We start from the raw sequence: 19,169 nt of genomic DNA, 5'->3' as shown, positions 1-19,169 counted from the left end.
GACTTCTTGCTTTTCTTACTATGCTTCATAGTGCTTGGAAACCTGATTTGATGATCCAACACTTTGCTACACAGTTAAGAATGCCAATAAGAAATAAATGCAAAGTAATCATTCCAAAAAGTATTAGGGCTAAAAGATCTAAAAGATGTGTTAAACAGTGAAAGTCAGGTATATTCCAGGAGGTACCACTGTCAGGATTATAAGCAATCAATAAATCATTTGATTAGAGATTAAATAAGCTTAATGAAAAATAAACACTATTATCAACTGGGGGAAGAAAATCCCTAAGTTCAGTTTACATACTTACCAATGAATGCAGTAACATTCGGGTTAATTATTCCACTGGGTAAAAGGTGAAAATCATACTCCACAGAATCTACAACAACTGTATGGCCAGCATTATTTCCTCCCTGAAATACAAGATTGGGAAAACTAAACCTAACAATGAATATGACAAGCAATATAATTCCTTCCAAAGTGAATTAATGATTTCCTACTAAAATGACAATGTTACTTGAGGCAACCCAAGTATCTGCCGCGAATACTTATTCTCTAGAGGCTTACAACAGTTTGGCCATCCTCTCTCCTTTCCCTACTTATTCCTAACAGGATCTAGAAATTGGAGAATTCAGATTTCTGGAAGACTGAAAGACATATTCCATCTTAAAAAGAGAGAAAAAAATGAACAAAGTACAGGGAAGAATCAGCTTGTTATTCTGTTTCTGGCACTATGTGGAACATGTAGCAATCTACTTAATTATCCATGACACTGGTCTTTAAAATATCCTTAAAGCTGAAAAAGTAATCTATCCTAACTTGATAGAAATATTCATATAATTCTCATTGTCCTAAAAGTGTGACAAGCAACTCTGACCTAAAATTATTATTCTTATATTGATTTATCAACTAGGATATCTTCCAAGCAATTCCCTCAACTCTTAGTTATCCTGAAGACTAATTTTTAAATTTTAAAATCAGTCTTGTGAGCTTGGTTAGTGACCAGTTCCTTGAATCTGCTTGTCTCTGGCTAAAGTAATACACTGGGTCAAGGAACTTCTAAAGCTGAGCATCACAGTAAAAATCCATGGTGAAATTTCTACTCTATGAAACAAAATGTGAAACTGAATTATAAAAATCAGGTACAAAAAAAAAAAAATCAGGTACAAATGAGACAGTATTAAGTGATCAGACAATTTTTCTAATTTCTAAGCTTAAAAAGCATGAGGAAAAGACACAAATCAATTTGATTTATGTTTAAACGTCTACAGAACACTAACAATAATTTAAAAATAAACAACAAACTAGGAATATATCTGAACAAATAAAAAGTTTAACAACATCTTTGCAGGACGTGACTGGTTTAACCTGATCACAAGGCTACCAAATTTACGTACTTTTACCGTCATCATGAATTCACAAAATTGCCAGAATAGGTCCTGCAAAAAAAGATTTTCAACAAAGCAAATACTTATTTACAGTGTTTTGCACTGTACAAAGAATTCCTTGCTTAAAGGCTAGAGTTATGTCATGTATGTTTAAAAGAAAAAAAAAAAGACTTGGCAGTGGTAGCCTGAAGTCCACCAGATAACAGGTAGGTGACAAGACACAGGAAGACAGAAGCAGGGATTTAAGCAATACCTCCTTCACTTGATACCATCAAAGGAACAGGTGAATTTTTTTTTTTTACTGTTTACTTATTTGTAGGCAATATCTGCAAATGGATATAAAAGGCACAGTAGGATGTACAGTAAAAAGTGAAGTCTCTCTCGTACTCTTCTCTCCCCTTCCCTGCTACAAGGCTGCTGTTTCCACCTGCTTTTTGTGTCCTGCCCTAAGTAATTCTGCATATACAAACACATATTTGCATATTCCACTTATGCAAATAATAGCAAAGATATATACCTGGGAAAATTACTTTTCTACCTAACAAATCTTAAAGCTCATTCTCTATAACCTTGCAAAGGGAAAACCTCATTCTTTCAACAGCTGCACTGTATTCTTTTTTATAAGGACACATACATTTACTAAACTGGTCCCACAGAAAGGCATTTGGGTTGTTTCCAACCTTTCGTCTTTATTAACAATGTTGCAATATACTTCCTGGTACATACTTTATTATTATTTTACCCTGGGCAAGTTTATCACCAACTCTGACAGAATCCTAAAACATTACATAAACTAAAGAATATACTGGAAAAAAAAAGAACATATTGATCTTAGTCTTTCTTAAATAACCCACAGGACAATTCTTACTTGGTTTTTATGGGTTTTCTTTCATTCTATCCCTCATACCAATATTAGCCTTTTTATCACAACTTTCTGTGATTTAGGAAACTTCCAAGTTACAGGAAAAATATTTTCAGAGTATGAAAACTCATTAAAATTTCTTCAAATCTTAGGAAAATGTTAATTTGTTATTATAACTATTTACTCTAAATTGTTATAAAACACTAAATTTAATGAATTCATATTAAACTGTTATAAAGTACTAGTGACTTTGAAACAATCAATGTTATTATTTAAGCAGAACGGTTTTCTTTTTAATTCATTTGCTTAATATAAAACAAACTATCTACTTTGTAATTTTGACGTAGACTTTTAAAATAAGTCTCTTTACTCATTTTTTTTTACAGTTGTTTTTAAAGATATACTAATATAGTCATTTGGATAAATAATTTTTAACTCAGTTGTTCTTGTGTATAACAAAGCCTAGTACTCTCTTAGATAATATCTTACTAAGACAGGACGTAATGATGGAAAGATAGTGGCTGATATATTTGTTTGTTTGAAACAGGTCATTGTGATTGGTGATAAATGACTTTAGGGCAATATATATTCTTTGAGTTCTTCCAAGTTTACACACAGGTGGTGGTTCAGGCTGGAAAAGTTCAGCTGCAAAAGGCTTGAAATTACACTTTCGTGAACAGCTTGCTCATTCAAACATTAAACAAGATTGTTCAATAATCAATGCCTTAGTAAGGATTACTATATGGTTTAAATCCGACTTAAATTGTTTGATTGAGTAGGAAAATATGGTTAAATATATTCAAGAATAACCCTAAATTATCCTGCTGAGGAGTTAAGGGAGAAAATGTGTGTATTAGCTAGTATGTTTGGTCACTAGTGCCCTACGAGGGTTGGGGTGTAAAAGCTTCTAATCTTGAAACACTTGCTGTGCAGAAGAGTCCTGAGGTGAAATGAGATGGTGCCACTCATAAGGCATTTTTTGACAAATCTATATAGGATAAAACTTTTAGTATAGGGTCATTTCACAAAAAGCCTCAGATGAAGCTTCAAATTTCAACTGCCTATTTGGATGCCAACCTAAAATATGTGTAAGTTTTGTGTGCAATGTGCTTAGTCGCTCAGTCGTGTCCAACTCTTTGTGACCCCATGGACTGTAGCTCCTCTGTCCATGTGGATTCTACAGGCAAGAATACTGGAGTGGACTGCCATGCCCTCCTCCAGGGGATCTTCCCAATCCAGGTATCGAACCCAGGTCTCCTGCATTGCAGGCAGATTCTTTACCATCTGAGCCACCAGGGAAGCCCATAAATTGTGTGGAATATACAAAATTCTTCTTGGGAGCTCAGGAAATTGTTCTGAAACACAGGTCCAAGCAGGGGTCTCATGTTAGCAGCAGACAGCAAAAACAAAGAGGTTTCGGTAGAACTGCCATTGCCAGTCTCACCCAACCACCAACACCCACGACCACATTACCAGGGCAGATAGTCCTCCTTCTGTATCCACAGGAGATTGGTGCCAGGACCCCCAGAGACACCAAAATCCACAAGTGTTTAAGTCCCTTATATAGTGCAACATTTGCATATGACTTATGCAAACCCTCAGGGATACTTTAAATCATCTCCAAATTACTTATAATACCCAATACCACATAAATGCTATGTAAATAGTTGCCAGCATAGCAAATTCAAGTTTTGCTTTTTGGAACTTTCTGGATTTTTTTTTTCAATTTATTTTTGACTGATGGTTGAATCCTTGGATACAGAACCCATGGATATGGAGGCCCAACTGTACTCTAAACTGCAGACTCCCACATTTGCGATGAACAGCTTCTCACATGGGCAACTCTCTGCAGTATGTACCTAGATAAGTAGCAAGGACATATATGTTTAATTATGTTTAATGTTTCTCCTAACTAGCGCTGGGAAGGCCAGATAAATGATAGAAGATAAATATATCTTTCATTCTACTTTTAACAGATACCTCAAAGCAAATTTGGAAAAGTATCCTCCCAGATACAACATTAACCACATATTTATATTAATAGCTATATGTAAACTACCTCTTGTTGCTTTGCTAAATTCCCATAACACTTACGATCCCACTCATTCATGCAGCATTTAAAAAATACTTCTAAATATCACAGCTGTATATTTTATACTACTTAACTAAAAAACAGAATATGTTCAATTGTTATAGAAACAAGGAGCTGTGGAACAGTAATTAATGCTGTTTTGCAGATCAACCATATCAATCGAGAAAATATTTCTTTATGAATCTTAGATGTCTTCACTTTTGAACATTTTTAATTTTGAAATATACCATCTAAAACCCCATTAAACAAATGAGTGGGGCTCAAAGGTGGCTGCATATTGTGTGGCAAGTCTCTTTGAGGAAAAACATAAGTTTATAATGCCTTATATATTTTTCGTACATTAAATAACAAGAACAAATGTAAAATTCAGCAGGGATATAAGATGACAAATATAAACTCTTTAAATACAAGGGCTCAATACTTTGCTTCCCCCACAGTGACCAATAAAGTTCTAGATACTGTTAGTACTTATTTGATATGGACTAATTAATGAGAGAGTTGATATGGACTAATTAGTGAGATGGTTAGACAGCATCACCGATTCAATGGACATGAACTTAAGCAAACCCCGGGAGATAGTGGAGGCCAGGGAAGCCTAGTGTGCTTAGGGTCAAAAACAGTTGGACAAGAGTTCGTAACTGAACAACAACAACAATGATAATTTTAGAAAAGTAAAACTCTACAATTCTTTGAAAATAAAGCCATTCTACCACCTCTTCAAAACAAAAGGAAATTAACAATATTAAAGTGAAGAATATTTAAAGGAAAAAATCCAGTCATCCAATCAGCACTCACCACAATCACAAAAACATCCTCTAATTTGGTGTTTATTTTACTGATTTTCTTTGACCATTATTTTTACATTAAAATTGAATATAAATATTAAACAAGCTTCTTAATGACAAAAAAACACAACTGTACCTCATTGAAATAAATTAGAATATTATTATGATGGAGGTGGGGGAGAGCAGAACTAAAATTCTATGTTCTCCAAGATGAAGAGCAAAATTTCTTGTATGTACTTTTAGGGTTTAAAAACCAATACAGCTAAGTCTCATTATTTTAATTATAGTTAAAATAATAAAAACCTATTTAACACCACACATTTTCCCTCCAGAAAAGCACCAAAGGTCTACAATACATTAGAAAACAACTTACAAATGAGAATAACCCTGAATTGTTTCCTCATTTCTTATCTTCCCATGAAATGAACTGAAGGTCAGTTATACCTTCAGTACATTGAGTCCCTCTGCCTCTCCTCCCCCTTACCATTTACTTCATAAATCATAATGTGTAATCATCCCCTCTGGCCTCAGTAATTGATACAGAGGAGGAAACCTGATCCAGGCCTGAGCCAATCAAGCTTCCCTCGGGAATTTGATTGTGAGAGATGCCTATCACCTAAGAGAGCATCCTAAAGAGAAAAACCGCCAGTTCTGCCTGCTGAGATCCAAGGAGCTGCCTAAGGCCAGGCCACTCCAAGGTTTAGCCATCTAGGTATTCTTTTAAACATAGCCCCATTGTGCTTAAGACAGTCTCTTTTCCATTGTTTGTAAAGAATCCAAACTATTCACAAAGCAAAGTCCCTGCAAGATGCTATGTATACAGCCCATTCTCTAAATTCACATCCTGCACTAGTAATAACTGAATATAAGATGATTAACTTATGTACACCTGAAACTAATACTTGTAAATCAACTATACTTCAATTAAAAACTAATTTTTAAAAAAATTAATTTCTAAATTTTAATATCTATGCCGTCAAGAATAAACCTCTAAAACATGGTACTGGAGGACATACGGATAATATAATATTATTTAGTTGTTTTGTAACTGTTCTCTTAAATATCACAAAAGCCATTATAAACTTATGATTTTCCTCAAAGAGACTTGCCACTCAATATGAAGCCACTTTGGGGCTCCATTGGTTGGTTTCTTGGGGTTTTAGATTGTATATTTCAAAATAAGAATATTTAGCTCTTTTATACTGTTTTCATGTACACTTTTTTCCCCAATTTGATTTTAAACTTAATAAAGTCAGATGACAAGTGTTTTAAATTTTCTTCCCATAGCTCCTCAGAACCAGAGGCTATCAAGCCCAACTCTATATAAAAGTTTGGATCAGGAAATGTTGTTATACGTAAGTTTCTAAGAAGGTCCAAGAGAGGAAAGAGAAGAAAAAGGAAAGGAAAAGAAAAAAAAAAACTTTTTTTTAGAATGGAATGAAATGACACTAGTCGGCAAAAGTGACTCCTGAGTCTTGACTTAGTTTGCTACTAGGTCTTCCTCTTTCCAAAATCACTCCAACTAAGTGAATTTCTGCTGTGAGAGGAGATGGAAACAGTCAATGTTACAAGCCTGAAAGAATGGTATCTCTTTTCTATCTAATAGCAAGAGTGTTAAGGGCTAACAATTTCATGCACATAGCACAGAGGCATTACTCAGGCCACTTAGTTTGGCCTCCAAAATAGTCTGTGTTTTCTCTTTGTCCTTGTTCCTCTGAATACATGAATACTACACTGTAATCATAGAGCTCAAAATGAACATCAATCAAAAAAAAGCCAGAATAAACACTATGGATTACAGCAGAGAGTAGCAATGCCTCAGACCCATACCTTTGAACTATTCTAGCAACCAAAAAAGGGTTTCCACTTCATATCTAGTCTTCAAGCTCCTCAGAAACCTAACAGTCTTGTTTTGAGTTGGTGCTGATTACCTGTGCTGATTTTCTTGGTAAAGACCCTTCCAGCCCGTGTCCTGTTGTTGATTTCACTATTTGCCAATACTAAAACACAGCAATCCGCAGCAATTAAGGAATTATAAACAAAGATGACTGTTCTTTTATAAAAACACTCAAATTACTGCAATTAGCTTGTGATTCCACAGTAGAGCAGGTTTAAGTTACCAGCAGTAAGCTGATCAAATTAAACTATTCGACAGTAACCAGACACACCAGCTAGGAAAACATATACAGGGTATCTGAATTTCTTTTTAGCAAAGACATCCAACTGCACTGCTCAGTTATCTCTTAAAGGCTTAAGACATCTACTTTACCTTACAGGATTACATTTACCTTCCAGTCTCATACACAGATAAGTGTCACATGGATGACAAAAACCTCAGGTATCTTGTATTTTGTACCTTAAACTACATTATAAAACAACTCACAAGGAAAATGGGAAGAGGAATAGACTTGGAGGATCTCAGGTTTCTGATTAAGAAGCTCCAGATTCTAGGTGCATGTGTGTGCTCTAATATACACACTTAACAAGGGTCAGAGATGACCACAGTCATAGATAGAAGGATCAGACATGCAACCAAAAAAATGCATAAACCAATGTTATGCAGCTCTTTATAAATGCCAGATAAAAACTCCCCTAATCGTTAAAACATTTATGGAGATATTTTCTTAAAACACACTGACATTGAACTGCAGATTTCAAGTCAAAAAAAATTTCTCTCATGAATAAAACCCTTCCTTTAAATGGGTTTTCAAAACATAATACAGACAAAAGACCCATTTTTAAAAATGTCATGGATCTCCCATTTTTTAAAGAGGAATTTTATTACATTGAATTAAATATAATTAAAAGTTGGTTCACTGTAAAGAACCATCCATCTTGGAGCCAGAGTAGCCATGGGAACTGTCCTCTATTAACTGTCCCCCCCCTTCTTTTTAATTGAAGCATACAACAAACTGTGGGAAATTCTTAGAGAGATGGGACTAGCAGACCCCCTTCCCTGTCACCTGAGAAACCTGTATGCAGGTCAGGAAGCAACAGTTAGAACTGGACATGGAACAACGGACTGGTTCCAAACTGGGAAAGGAGTACATCAAGGCTGTATACTAGCCCCCTGCTTATTTAACTTCTATGCAGAGTACATCATGCAAAATGCTGGGCTGGATGAATCACAAGCTGAAATCTTCAACCCTGAATATTCATTGGAAGGACTGATGCTGAAGCTAACACTCCAATACTTTGGCCACCTGAGGCCAAGACCTGACTCACTGGAAAAGACCCTGATACTGGGAAAGATTGAGGGCGCAAGGAGTAGGGGGTGACAGAGGATGAGATGGTTGGATGGCATCATCGACTCAATGGACATGAGTTTGAGCAAACTCCTGGAGATAGTGAAGGACAGGGAAGCCTGGTGTGCTGCAGTTAATGGGATCACAAAGAGTTGGACACGACTTAGCAACTGAACAACAATACATAGTTGATTTACAATGTTGTGTTCGTTTCAGGTAGACAGTGAAGTGATTCGTTATACACATATATATACTTTTTCAGATTCTTTTCCCTTATAGGTTGTTACAAAACATTGTGTTCCCTGTGCTATACACACTTTACTGTTCTTTTCAAATGCTTTCCCCAGACAATACTGAATACCTCAACGTCCCTTTTTCAACTGATAAAAAGTACTCTAACATCACCAATCTTCACTTACTGTTAAATAGCTAATCCACATTAATCTTTGGTGTCAATACTGACTTAGTCCCCAAAACATACGTAGATTTGTATCCAATTACTGTTAAGTAAGCTATTAAGTATATTATCAATTTACAAGTTCACTCTAGATTTGTTCTAGGCAACAATTTTTCCTAAAGATACTTAAAACTACCAAACTAATCCACCCCTTCTCACCAAAATTAAAGAAACAGAATAATATTGGTCAGATTACTGAAGATAAGTTCATATAATTTAAAAATTTATGCCTCAAAAATAAAGATAATGCCATAGTATCTATACTAATACAGTAAGCTTAAATAGTGAACAACTTAGAGATCTACTGCCCTCAGCAAAGAAAAACTGTTTAATAGAAACACATGGCAGTCAACTGAAATTTGTTGAGGAAATGCACAAAAATTATACAATTATCAGTTACCTATTTTCTCATAGATAAAGGAGATAAAACTTTAAAGAAGTAAAGCCTTTGAACTTAATAGTAAAACATAAAAAATACTAGCTAAAAATACTATGCAACAATTGTGAATCCCAGGAATGCTGGGGATTCCACATTAAGCTCACATCGATAGTCAATTAAACTGCCCAGGAATATATTAAAAATAATAAGGCTTCCCCAGTGGCTCAGTGGCAAAGAATTCGCCTGCAATGCAGGAGACACAGAAGATGTGGGCTCAATCCCTGGGCGGGGAAGATCCCCTGGAGGAGGGCATGGCAACCCACTCCAGTATCCCATGAACAGAGGAGTCTTGCGGGCTACTGCTCATAGGGTCACAGTCAGACACAACTGAAGCGACTGAGCACGTATTAAAATAATACAGGATAGGGCTAAACTACAGAATTCAAAGAAATTTCTAAGGGTGATCCAGGTCACACAAGATATATTTGTTAAGTATTTACTTCCTCTCTGCCTCACATGGCTTCCCTAGTGGCTCAGATGGTAAAGAATCTGCCTGCAATGCAGGAGACCTGGGTTCGATCCCCAGGTTGGAAAGGATCCCCTGGAAGAGGGCATGGCAACTCACTCCAGTATTATTGCCTGGAGAATCCCATGGAGAGAGGAGCCTAGCAGGCTACAGTCCATGGGGTCGCAAAGAGTCGATACAACTGAGTGACTAAGCACACACTGCCTCATGTAGTACTGGGTGCTATGGATGAAAACAAAAAGGGAATGAGTCCTCTTTCTGAGAAACCTACATTCTAATAGTACTAAATCACTTCAGTTGTGTCCCACTCTGCATTGGCAGGTGGGTTCTTAGCACTAGCGCCACCTGGAAAGCATTATATTAGGGAAAGCACAATAATCCAAGAAAGAAAGATTTAACCAAGTACACCACACAGTGGTAATCACTTATGTACAATCTTGGAAAATACTATATATAGAAAACAATCCTGATATGAGACAAAGAAACAGCAATTGTTATAAAACTGGAAGAATGGCTTACCTTAAATGCTAATTCTCCACCAGCTTCAAAATTATGGAAGGTGGTTTAGAAGATAATTTTAGCTGTATAAGGTCAAGGCATTAAGAAAACACTGAAGTTATTTTCTTTTAAATTATCTCTCAACCTTTCTGAGTATTTCAAGGAGAAAGTCTCAGTTGCTGCTGGTACGTCTTTTGCATTTCTTCATCACTTGCTAATAGCTGGTTTCAGACCCTTCAGCAGATACCCACATCTAGCTACAAACATTTTTTTCATTGTGCTTAGTTTTATGGCCAACTTTACATATAGCAAGTGACAGGACACACTTTCCCTTTATAATTAATTTTACTTAGTATTTCCTCTTTATTAACATTAAAACCCTGGGGAAAAAACACAAAGAAAGGAAATACTGTTCTACCTACCCTGATCACAGGCAACTAACCTCATGCCTGTCATAGCCAAGACTACCAAGCTTTACTTTCACCAGAACAATAAACAAACCCATGCTTAAGGCCTGATATAAAGTACAATAGTCAAAATCTCTGTAGTTTCTATTCGACGAAATAAAGAAAACAGAGACTAATTTACTTTGAGGGAATTTGGGTGGGGGGACAGTAACAGACCTTCTAATAAAACTATTTTTGAGTTGCCAGGAAGGGGCCTTCCTATTCCCATATTTTAACCTTTTGAAAAACCCACACTAACACCCTTCTCCATCCCCACCCTGGCAATACTTTTCTAAGTAACAGTTGTCCACTAGACTATAAACGCCTTGTGAGCACAAGCCCTGCCTTTTGTCAGCTAAAACTCTGGGGCTAAGTGGTCCCCTATAGATATTTATTATGTGATTGTTGGATGAATGAACTATGCCAGAAATTGGTCCTATACTTAATTCTTCTTCTCTTTTTCTTACAAGACCTATTGAATTAAGTCACCCATCCATGCAAGTCCTACACACTTATTTAAGGATCTAAAGTATAAGTATCTAACAAGTTATAACTTCCTATAAGTCCCAAATCTAAAATGATGATGAAAATGCCACAAGCTTTGCACCTATTCTTTCCAAAAAGACATTTTATATTTAAAATAAATAGTTAAATGCAATGTCAGCTTTTCTTTTAAAAAACTGTATTTTTATTGGGAGAAATTCCTTATTTTATGATTCCATTAGAGACACATTATGTGTATACCACTTCTGGAGAAACACTATAAAAGTATGAGTTTATGGCATGAATATGACAAAATATACTGATTAAACTCTAAAAAGTGCATATTATTTTCAATAATACACAAAACTTAAATCATCAAACAGAGCAATTCAAGTCTAAAATGTCCTTCCAAAAGTTGACTTTTCCCAGCTCTCTATACATCTTAAGAATTTCAACAGTCCATAACTATCAATTTTATAAGTCAGGAGAACTTCACTAAGAGATGTCAGCTTACTGGGACTGACCAAATAATATAGTTACCAAAGTGAATCACAACGGATATTCTTAAATCTATTCATTACTTATCTACCAGCATTAACAAGAAATAAGAATCCTTTGGGTTCCTAAAACACTAGAAGAATATAAATTTTTAAAATTATATAAGGAAGGTAGTAAGTCAAAATTTTACAGGTGAGTCAAGCCTAACAAGTTTGCTCATACATGTCTCCTCTATCTTCAGCTAACATTCTAAAGCCAAACTTGGCTCCTTCTCAATCATTTCTCTCCAGACTTTCCAAGGGCATCAGATCAGATCAGCCCATGACCTCCTTCAAGACTACTTTTTACAGTAACATGGTAATACCCTCTCCAACCAACAAGCAAGTTCTACTTCTTTTCAAAGTGATTATTAAAATTGAGGATCTTTTAGAATAAATGCAAAGTGGTTACATCCCCCAAAACTTCTTACAATCTATATTTATTCTGTTATTTATGTTAGCTATTTCTGTATAAAAGAATTTGCCTGCAATGCAGGAGACCCGGGTTCGATTCTTGGGTTGGGAAGATCCCCTGGAGAAGGAAATGGCAACCCACTGGAGTATTCTTGCCTGGAGAATCCCATGGACAAAGGAGCCCAGTGGGCTACAGTCCATGGGTTTGCAACAGTCAGACAGGACTTAGCAACTAAACCACAACCATTTCTGTATTAGGAAGATATCAGAAATGACAGTGTAGTAGATAAAGGGGTCTCAACCTCTCCTCCTGCCCAGAAAGAGTTAGGTATTCCCATACTTTGCCATAGCACAGCAATCTAGGATCTTAAGAGAAAAGGAAGGTGATGGTCAGTCTTCTGGAGCAGCTCCTACAGTAGTGTGAGGCAACACCTTTAGGGGTGTCATGAAGTAACCTCCTATGTTACTTACGTGTGTAGCCAGAGAGGTGGAAGAATAGAAGCTAAGTGGTGGCAGTGTTAGTGGTAATACTAAGAAGCAATTGGTGCAACAGCGATCTTAACCCAGAAACGGGCAGGATGGATTTCCTCAAGCAAAAAACAAGATTTTCTCATTTAACTTTTGATGTACTTATGATTACTTTTTTCTGCCTGCCAAAATGGTATTCAACTTCAGGTAGAACACTTCTAATCGAGCAGGCCTACGAACTTGTTAGAATGCACACAGCACTATTATGCCATGTACACAGCTCATGAAGAAGAAACATTCTTCCAGCCTAAACAGCAGTTAACTTCAGACATTACATTACCATTCGTTCTGAAAGGGCTTATTGCTCAACTATTTCGAATTTTGAAATTCGTAACAGTTACCTATGGGCCTTTAGAAAGGCCTAGTCTCTTGGCTGCTTCAAAGCAAACGACAAATAGGAAGAAGGTTTATACTGAAAACCACGTGTCTCCCGGTAGGAAGTATATTATTACTATTCCATTTCCCGCAAGTTCACTCTAGGTGTGAGCGTTAACAATGTAAATATTTCTAAATACTAGATTTGACACTTGTGGTGTTTTCATTTGCCTCACTCGTAAAAGAGCTGGGATGCCCACCGTTAGGACCAACAAGTAAAATTAATCTTCCTTAGTATACCGGGTACCGAGTAAAAAACGGGGCCATTACACGGTTATAAACCGCCCTTAAGCCCAAAAGTGGGTTCTCCTGTCAACAGAGTGGACCCGATGAGGCAAAGCTCGGCAAGCTCGGGCCTGCAGGTGGGGGAGTGGCGAGTCTGGCTTTCCGGGCGTTTCGGCCCACTTGGTATCCCCTGGGCGGATGGGTGATGACGGGGACGATTTTGCGGCCCCCTAGGGTCTCTGCGCGGAGTCGCCAGCAGGCCTCGGGCGGTAGCTCCTCAAACTCGAGCGGTCTCCCATCTCCACCCCGGCCCCAGTCCTGGATTTGAGCACTGGTCCTCGGACCGAACACTGCAACTCCCCAGGCATCGCGCATCTCAAAGCCTCTCAGAGTCAAGCCGCATTTTCCTCCTGAGCCATCTCGAGCCCGCAGCCCGAGACCCAGGTCAGGGGTCTCCGACCTCCCGCCATTTCTCCACGTCGCCGCAGCTCGTAGTAAGAGGAAAGAACCTCAAGGTGACACCTTATTTCGGACGGTGGATGCGAGTTCTGGGCCCGAGCTAAGGGGCCGGCTTCCCGTCAGAGCCCTGCCGCCTCACCTGGCAGCGGCACACGATGTCGGCGTCCTGCGCCAGCAGATCCACCACCTTCCCCTTGCCTTCATCGCCCCACTGCGCGCCGAGCACCACCGTCACCCGGTTCCCTCCAGGCCGCGCCCTGGGGCGGCCGCAGTCGCCGTTGGGCAAGGAGGATGCCGCCGGGTTGGTCTCGGCAAACGCCATGGCTCCGGAGACACGAGGAGAGCCCGAAGGGGACGCGAGTAGCTTGGAGTGCGCGAACTGAACTGCCCTACGGCCGCCAGCCACATGCGGAGGAAGAAGGAGCCAGAGCCAGCCCGCCCCCGCCCCGCCTGCCGGGTCGCCACCCTCCCGCCAGGCCCGCCCCGCGCTCCCGCCGCCCTCTCAGAGGGGCACCAGGACCTCCCCGCGCACGCCGGCCTTGGCAGCACCGCCCCAGGAAAGAGCCACGCCCCTTCCGTGGCCGGGCGCGCCCCTCCAGTGCGAACTCAGAATGGAAAGGATGGGGGCGGGGCTTCGAGCGTGCTTCAACCTCAACGCCCCGCCCACCAGCCCTTTCTCGGGCTTTTCAAACTGAAGAGGCGGGGAGGTACGTGCCAGTGCGTCAGACTACAACTCCCGGCAGCGCTCTGGTCAAAGCGGTGTATTCCGGCGATTTGGTGTCTGCCATGTGCACGTTTCAGTTTGTGAAAAATGTTTAAGTTGTTTCTTAATTTGCTTTTATTAAGGAATGAGATAGTGTATACAAAACATGAAGGGTGGAATTTCAAAATACAAATGGGATGAAATTGGAACATACTATAGATTTAGAATTGGAAAGTAAAGGTCTGAAAGTAAGAGATGCGAACGGGCATCAGAAAAGGGCAAACTCGAATGTAAAGCAGTAGTGTAGAGGTCATTAGGCCTGAAAATCTACAGAATACGCAGAGTCCTGTATCTTCTTATTAGAATTAAATGCCAATGTCATTGTAATGTATGCCAGAATACAGTAACAACCCTATGAGGTAGGTAACACTATCTTATTCTTATTTTACAGGATTTAAAAGTTAGTTAACTACCTCTAGTGAGGAGTGAATTGGTGCCTAGATGGTCAGTCCAGAGCCCAAGTCCTTTGTGTAGTGTTTAGTGTTTCAGTTCAGTTCAGTTCAGTCGCTCAGTCGTGTCCGACTCTTTGCGACCCCATGAATCACAGCACGCCAGGCCTCCATGTCCATCACCATCTCCCGTTTCAGTTGCCATTAAAGCTCATTTTAAACGGAATCAGGAAGCCCCAAAGGGGAAAGCTCTCATGCGGGTACCACTCCGAGCAGATTGCCTAACAAGGAAGAAGGAAGATAAGAATATTACTTTTCTTTTAGGATAAGGGAAGACATTTTTCACATAGGAATTTTATCTCCTGCTTTTAAAAAATGGAAGGCAGTTTCCTCCTTTGCCCCAGCAACAATGCTCTAACCTTTGAAATCTTTTTGTCACTTTAGTTAAATGAATAAATATTATTTTATAATGATCTGTGATCCAATTTAGTCACGTCCAAAATTTTTGATATTTTTGAAAATCTTCCCCCAAATCAAGCTATCATTGAAGTCTTTTTGACCTTAAACTAACTTTGGGATTTTTTTGGAGGGCCCTGGAGCATCTCAGAGGATCTGTTCTCTCTGTTCATAAAAAGGGAGATATTAAACTAATTGGACTTATTTGGGAAAGTGCATGGGAAGCATTGTCAAGTAAATAATACTAAGCCTTCTTTATATTGCATCTGTGTTATAAATGCTTCATAAATATAACATTCCTTGAAATCTGATATTTCTGGTGTATTATTACCATTCATAAGGGCTCCCCAGGTGGTACTAGTGGTAAAGAAGTTGCCTGCCAGTGCAGGAGACATGTTCTGCCCCTCGGTTGGGAAGAGTCCCTGGAGGAAGACACAGTAACTCACTTCAGCATCCTTGCCTGGAGAATCCCATGTACAGAGGAGCCTTGTGGGCTATAGTCCATAGAATCACAAAGCGTCAGACACAACTTAGCACATACACACACATGCACCATTCATAATTCTAGTTATTATCTTATAATGTGTATCATAGAACTTACCAAATTCCCTTGTCCATTCTACTATAATGAGCTCCTATTGGATCTCTAATAATGGACATTTAAGGCTTTTGTCACCATAGAGAGTTACTGTTTTACTCTGATGCTTTGCAAAAATATTCCTATAAAAATGCTTCATCTTCAAGGAGAATTGTGGAAAAGACCCCTGCCCCAAATAATTAGAATGCAGATTTCTGATAACTTTAAGATCATAACACTGAACTAGGTAAAAACTTATAAAGCTTTAATGGAAAATTGAGTGATTCATAAAGCCACTAACCCCAGATCAACAAGAATTACAGGAGATGGAATGAACAAATGAGAATGACTATAATTCATATGATTTTTTTATGCTGGTTCCCTAATGTTCTACTTTTCCTGAATGAAGTCTTTTAGAGGATGATTATAATCTTTATGACTTCTTATGCTAGTCTCCTAATTTTTGCTTTTCCACATCTAAGGAAATTTTTCTCTTAAGCATCTGTCACTTAAACAGTAGTTGTAAACAAAGATGAAATACTCATCTTTTCCTACCTGATCCCTTCAGAATTTGGGAACTCTTAAATATTCTTTTCCTGACAGTACTGTTAGTTATTTACATGAATTCAGTGAGAACCTGTTCTTATAATAGTATACAACAGGAAATATTAACTACATTGCCAAGGCTTTGACTGGAATGTCATATTTGAGAGAGAGATACATAGACTCAGATATGACCAATTTTAAGGAATTGCTTGGAAAAACTAAGCCTAGCACCTTGCTTGTAAGGTTCCAGCACGGTAATCTTAAAAAGAACTATGGTCAGTCACTATTCTTGCTACATTTATGTAAATAATCAGGCCAAATATAATACAAACAAATTAGTTTTACTATGATTTTTTTGATAAAAGGGAGAAAATTATGGGGAGAGAAATTATGTTTGCACCTTTGTAGATATTAGATTCTTGTCCTGTTTTCTTTAAAGTTTTGTTATATACCTGTAAGCTGGACTAGATCCTAAAGTCTTCTTTTTTCCTCACATATCTGATTACAAATCTCCAAATTAACATTTCCAACTTTTTCCAACCCTTCTGGTTTGGAATCAATAAGAATAAAATTTATGAATTTGCTTGGACACAGAGGTCCTTCTCACTACCCAGATGTGCCAAAACACCAGAAACTTGAACCTTGGGTAAACATCTCACAAGGAAATGGCGACCCACTCCAGTATTTCTGCCTGGGAAATCCCATGGACAGAGGAGCCTGGCAGGCTACAGTCCTTGGGGTTGCAAGAGTCCAACACGACTTAACGACTAAATGACAGTAACCATCTCACAGCTAAAGAAGACCCCACCTGGCATCCCATCCTATAACAAGCTCTGAAGACCACTGAATCAAACTGACCAGGAACTGAAGTAGATAACAGCTGAAGGACACATCTTTTTTCCCAAGATGACTGGACCAGACTTGCGTAACTTTTTCCTCTATTATTATTGCCTTATCCTCTCCCTCTTCTTGGAAAGACAATGCTCTTGTCCACATTTTCAATCTACTACAAAAGGGGGAAACTTACCTAATTGTTGGGTTTGCCCCTAGAGACATCAATCTATTCACAACAGTGGTGACCCTTTCATCCATCCTGTAACACATTTTTTCACTTGTTTCAAGCACTATTGCTAATTTCACTCATCAATCACTTGACATCAGCTGCAGAGTAAAACATTTGAAGCTTCCCATTCATTCACCTCTTAAAAGAAGCCTACTTGACTCTGAGTCTGCCTCCATAGGGAGAGACTTTCTCCTCTAGGTCAGAATAAGTTCCAATGAAAGCATGATTCAAACTCCCTAACATTAGGAGAGCTAGTCAATTCCACAGCCAAAGCATAGCAGCCCAGCAACAATCACCTGACTCATTAGCTAAAGTAGTTTTGGAAAATTGCATATCCCCTCATTACCTACTTGCTAAACAAGAAGGCATTTTTTTCAGTAGCAAATACTACCTGTTACACATAGTTAAATGCCTCTGGAGAGATTAAAAAATCATAAAGATCAGGAAACTAGCCCATTGGTTACAATAAATTTCACCTCATGATCCCTAGGTTTTTTTGTTTTGTTTTTGTTTGTTTTAAACCTATTTAGTGTTACCTTTACATTTGGGCTCATGGTTTAGAACCATAATACAAACTGAACTTATATTACTCTTAACTCTGCTTTGCATAATCATTTTTGTGCTCATTAAACCTTTGTAAGAATGACATATACCCAGTGTAACTGAGCAGGACCCTATGAGGCCTTCTGGGGTAGATCTCACCCTTGCATGTCCTCCACTTGCCTTCCCTAAGTTTCAAAGAATAAATTTAATCATAGAAGTGAGAAAATGCACAAAGAAAGAAAAACAATCAAGTAAGACAAAATAATAACAGTTTAGCCATAAAGTCAAGAATCTTTAGCTCCTCAAGGGCTATAGCTAATATTCTGAGCTATATCCCTTTGAGTTGTTCTGCAGCTAATGAAAGCCCCTCCAAGTGGATGAAGTTAGCTATATGTTGCTCATAAGCTCATAGAAACCAAGCCAGGTGGGAACCAAAAGATTGATGATGTTGACTCCCAATTAGCTTACCACCAACCAATCAGAAGAATTTCCATGAGCTGAGCATGCACCCCACAACTCCCCTCCCTCAGCTTATCTTTAAAGACCTTTCCCTGAAAGCCATCAGGAAGTTCGGATCTTTAAAGCAGCAGCGAAATGGCAACCCACTCCAGTGTTCTTGCCTGGAGAATCCCAGGGACGGAGGAGCCTGGTGGGCTGCCGTCTATGGGGTCGCACAGAGTCGGACACGACTGAAGTGACTTAGCTGCCTGGACTCCTTGTTTGGTGCCCTGCAATAAGCATTACACTTTCCTCCACCACAATCAGGTGTCAGTAGATGAGCTTTATTGTGCATGGGTGAGTAGACCCAAGTTTGCTAGGGTGGTAATAGCCTACCAGTTCAAGATGATCTCCAGTGTTTACGGCCTTGATAAGATGTAGACTTTAGATGGGAAATGCCTGATAGTTATCCCTCCTACTTTCCTTTGTTCCTCAAATGTGGCCTCAATGATTTTCAATCTGCACTTTCCCTCCGACATGGAGCACAGCCACCAATAAAGCTCCTCCCTGGCACCAAGGACCAAAACCTCTAGATCTGGAAAACCTGACTCTTGGTCAAGCATGCTCTCAAAGGAAGATGGTGACCAACGGGGGAAATATGAAAAGAAAGGAACCGTCATCTTCAATGGAGTCAGAAAG

The 19,169-nt window shown here is 38.7% G+C and overlaps 1 protein-coding gene across 1 annotated transcript in view; it reads right to left on the bottom strand.

Moving 5' to 3' along the window:
* ADSS2 (adenylosuccinate synthase 2) overlaps positions 1-14,032 on the bottom strand; it is a 30,967-nt gene extending 16,935 nt beyond the window's left edge. Inside the window, exons 1-2 of the mRNA XM_052653859.1 lie at positions 13,835-14,032; positions 308-410 (exon numbers count right to left, since the gene is read on the bottom strand). Coding sequence (XP_052509819.1) covers positions 308-410; positions 13,835-14,017 — 286 coding nt within the window. The 5' untranslated portion in view covers positions 14,018-14,032. The remainder of the gene's footprint in view (positions 1-307; positions 411-13,834) is intronic.
* Between the last annotated feature and the right edge of the window lie 5,137 nt (positions 14,033-19,169).

The sequence above is a fragment of the Budorcas taxicolor genome, chromosome 16 (genome assembly GCF_023091745.1).
Source record: "Budorcas taxicolor isolate Tak-1 chromosome 16, Takin1.1, whole genome shotgun sequence".
Taxonomy (NCBI): domain Eukaryota; kingdom Metazoa; phylum Chordata; class Mammalia; order Artiodactyla; family Bovidae; genus Budorcas; species Budorcas taxicolor.
Note: the sequence above shows the minus strand (reverse complement) of the source record. Positions and strands in the feature narration are given on the sequence as shown.